Consider the following 2598-nt stretch of genomic DNA (forward strand, 5'->3'; position numbering starts at 1 on the left):
TAGTTCACGTTGCCTCTGCCTTTTGCTTTTCAACTTTTTGCTCCCAGATTGCGTTTCTTCTCTCAAAGACATGATGTATTTTTTCTAATCAAGATGTCTCAACCTTAGCATTGCCAAAGTGTGGCGGAGGGGACTGATGTATGGGTTCAGGGGCAGACATTATAGGAAGATAACAACAGCACCCAATAATGGAAAGCCCCATTCATTCCTAAAGATTTCTGTAGTTGAGGCTTAACCCCTAATTAAAGCGGAGGAAGTGCTCCTTTAGTGACTTCTTTTTATGATCCGTTATACCTGGAATTTTCACCAGTTGTAGTTTATTTTCAAATGGTATATTTCAATCAACGGTATTGGTTAAATAATTTTTTATCCTTGTTGGGCAGCAACTCAAACATAAAGGTTTGAATAAGAAACAGGCAAAATCTTAAACACCACCAACAACAAGAAAATAATCACGCTGGGATAAGGTCGTCTGTAAAGGAGAAGCTTAGAGACTTGCTTTGCCAATAACTCCAGTATGCCCCGGTGCAAGCCATTTACATCATGGTTCCTTCTGTGCTGTTCGTGGTTTATAAAATGGAAATAAGACAGGCCTTCTTCTAGTAGTGATGCATGAATTACTGCATTAAAATTGATTTATGGGAATTATTGTTGTTTCAGTAGCATTTCAATGCAGTTGCTAAATAGAGCAGTGGGCAATGTTAACGGAAACGACTGCAATTGGCACAGTATGGAGTGCCTATCGCACTAGGAAATCTGAGGGTCACAAAGGAGAGGAGATGTGAGGATAAGAAACTTTGTTTTTGCATTGTTGGGAACTCTTTAGGCCCCGGTTTCTGGTGACAACCCCAGGGATCATCAGGCCCGGAGGAAATGTGACTATTGGGGTGGAGCTTCTGGAACACTGCCCCTCACAGGTCACTGTGAAGGCGGAGCTGCTCAAGACAGCATCAAACCTCACTGTCTCTGTCCTGGAAGCAGAAGGAGTCTTTGAAAAAGGTAAGATAAACAGCATAAAGTCTTACCCTTCTGCAGTAATAATTGGAATATGTTAATAATGTCATGTGTTAGGTAGTATAACAGAGAAACCCCAAATTTGCAGTAGCTTACCTAATATACTTTTAATTCTCACTCGTATAAAGTCCTAGATAGTGTTCCCGGATGGTCTTCCAAGTGCAGATTCAGAGACCCAGGTTCCTTCCATTTTGTGGCTCCATTATCATCATGTGGCTCCCAAGACTGCAGGGGAAGAGCATGGAGTTTCTTCATGGGAGAAGGGGAAGAGCATGGGAAGAGCATGTAGAAGGTTTTTATGGGATAGGCCTAGAAATAGCTCACATCACTAATGCTCATATGTATAGGCAAAAGAGGATGGGAAATGTAGGCTAGTGTGTGCCCCAGAAGAGGAAATGGGTTAGTCTCTAACACAAAACCATATTTATTGAGTGCAAAGTATTTTACAGAATAGGCCTGTGGGAAGGAAAGGAAAAACTACACAGTAGTTAAAATCCAGTTTTATGGAATATTTCTTAAGTTTTAAAGTAACAAGAAAAAAAGAAAATAGTGTGAAAGTGGGAGCCATTTGTAACAGAACCAAGTTTGGTTCTTGTTTCAAGTCTGGGTTCTAACATGGCCCAAGATTAAATTGGGCCAATGAATGTCTTCTTTTTCAGTACTAAGGGAAAAATAATTTTGGGGGGAAGAGGTAAATACTTAAAACTTTTTTCATTAAAATGAACTTTTATTGCATTTTTTTTTCCTTTTTTAGATTATTATAATTATTTTTAGAGACAAGCTGTCAGCATGTTGCCCAGGCTGGTCTCGAACTTCTAAGTTCAAGTGATCCACCCACCTTGGCCTCCCAAAGTGCTGGGATTACAGGCATGAGCTACTGTGCCTGGCTGAGACATACATTTTTGTGAAGTTAAGAGTTATTTTTAAAAAAATCATTTAAGGCATGTAATGAAGGGTGGATGGCATTCCATAACGGTTCATTATAGAAGTGTTTATTCTCTACGAGCATAGAGAAATGAACACTATCATGAAATGAAGTAAAAGTAAAAGTTTATCTGCATCTGTGGTTCTTTCCCCACTGGAAGTTCACTGGGTAGGTATATTTGGAATAGGAGTCAGGACGAGATGGTGTGTGTAGGGGCAAGTCACTTTGTCCCTCATAGAAGCAATGTCAGGGAAGTGGGAGGTCTTATCTCCCTGGAGGGGAAGTATAGGTTAGCCCTTAAGATCTGAGTTTGAATCCTGGTACTACTTTGCTACTAGTTGTGTGATGTTAGGTAGGTTACTTAACTGCTTTGAGCCACAGTTTCCTCGTCTATAAAATGGAAATAATGAAATTGACTTCCCAGGGCAGTTATAAAGTTAAAATCTGTATGTAGTACCTCTTAGGCATACAATAAACAATTGCTAATATTATTAGTATAATAATATTGCAGAAGAGGATGCAGAAAGCCCATTTCCTTTTTACATGGGGGCAGACTTCAACTTTCATTATTGAACTATCGTTTCTGAAAATGAGTAACTCCTGATCTTATGATAGTTGCTAAAGAAAATATTGAAATATTAAATAACAGGACATAATAC

At 39.2% G+C, this 2598-nt stretch overlaps 1 protein-coding gene across 1 annotated transcript in view; it reads left to right on the plus strand.

Moving 5' to 3' along the window:
• Positions 1–670: 670 nt before the first annotated feature.
• CD109 (CD109 molecule) overlaps positions 671–2598 on the plus strand; it is a 149351-nt gene continuing 147423 nt past the window's right edge. The window contains exons 1-2 of the mRNA XM_011987122.1: positions 671–728; positions 793–999. Of these exons, the coding sequence (XP_011842512.1) occupies positions 671–728; positions 793–999 (265 nt within the window). The remainder of the gene's footprint in view (positions 729–792; positions 1000–2598) is intronic.

This window comes from Mandrillus leucophaeus, unplaced genomic scaffold (genome assembly GCF_000951045.1).
Source record: "Mandrillus leucophaeus isolate KB7577 unplaced genomic scaffold, Mleu.le_1.0 Scaffold300, whole genome shotgun sequence".
Taxonomy (NCBI): domain Eukaryota; kingdom Metazoa; phylum Chordata; class Mammalia; order Primates; family Cercopithecidae; genus Mandrillus; species Mandrillus leucophaeus.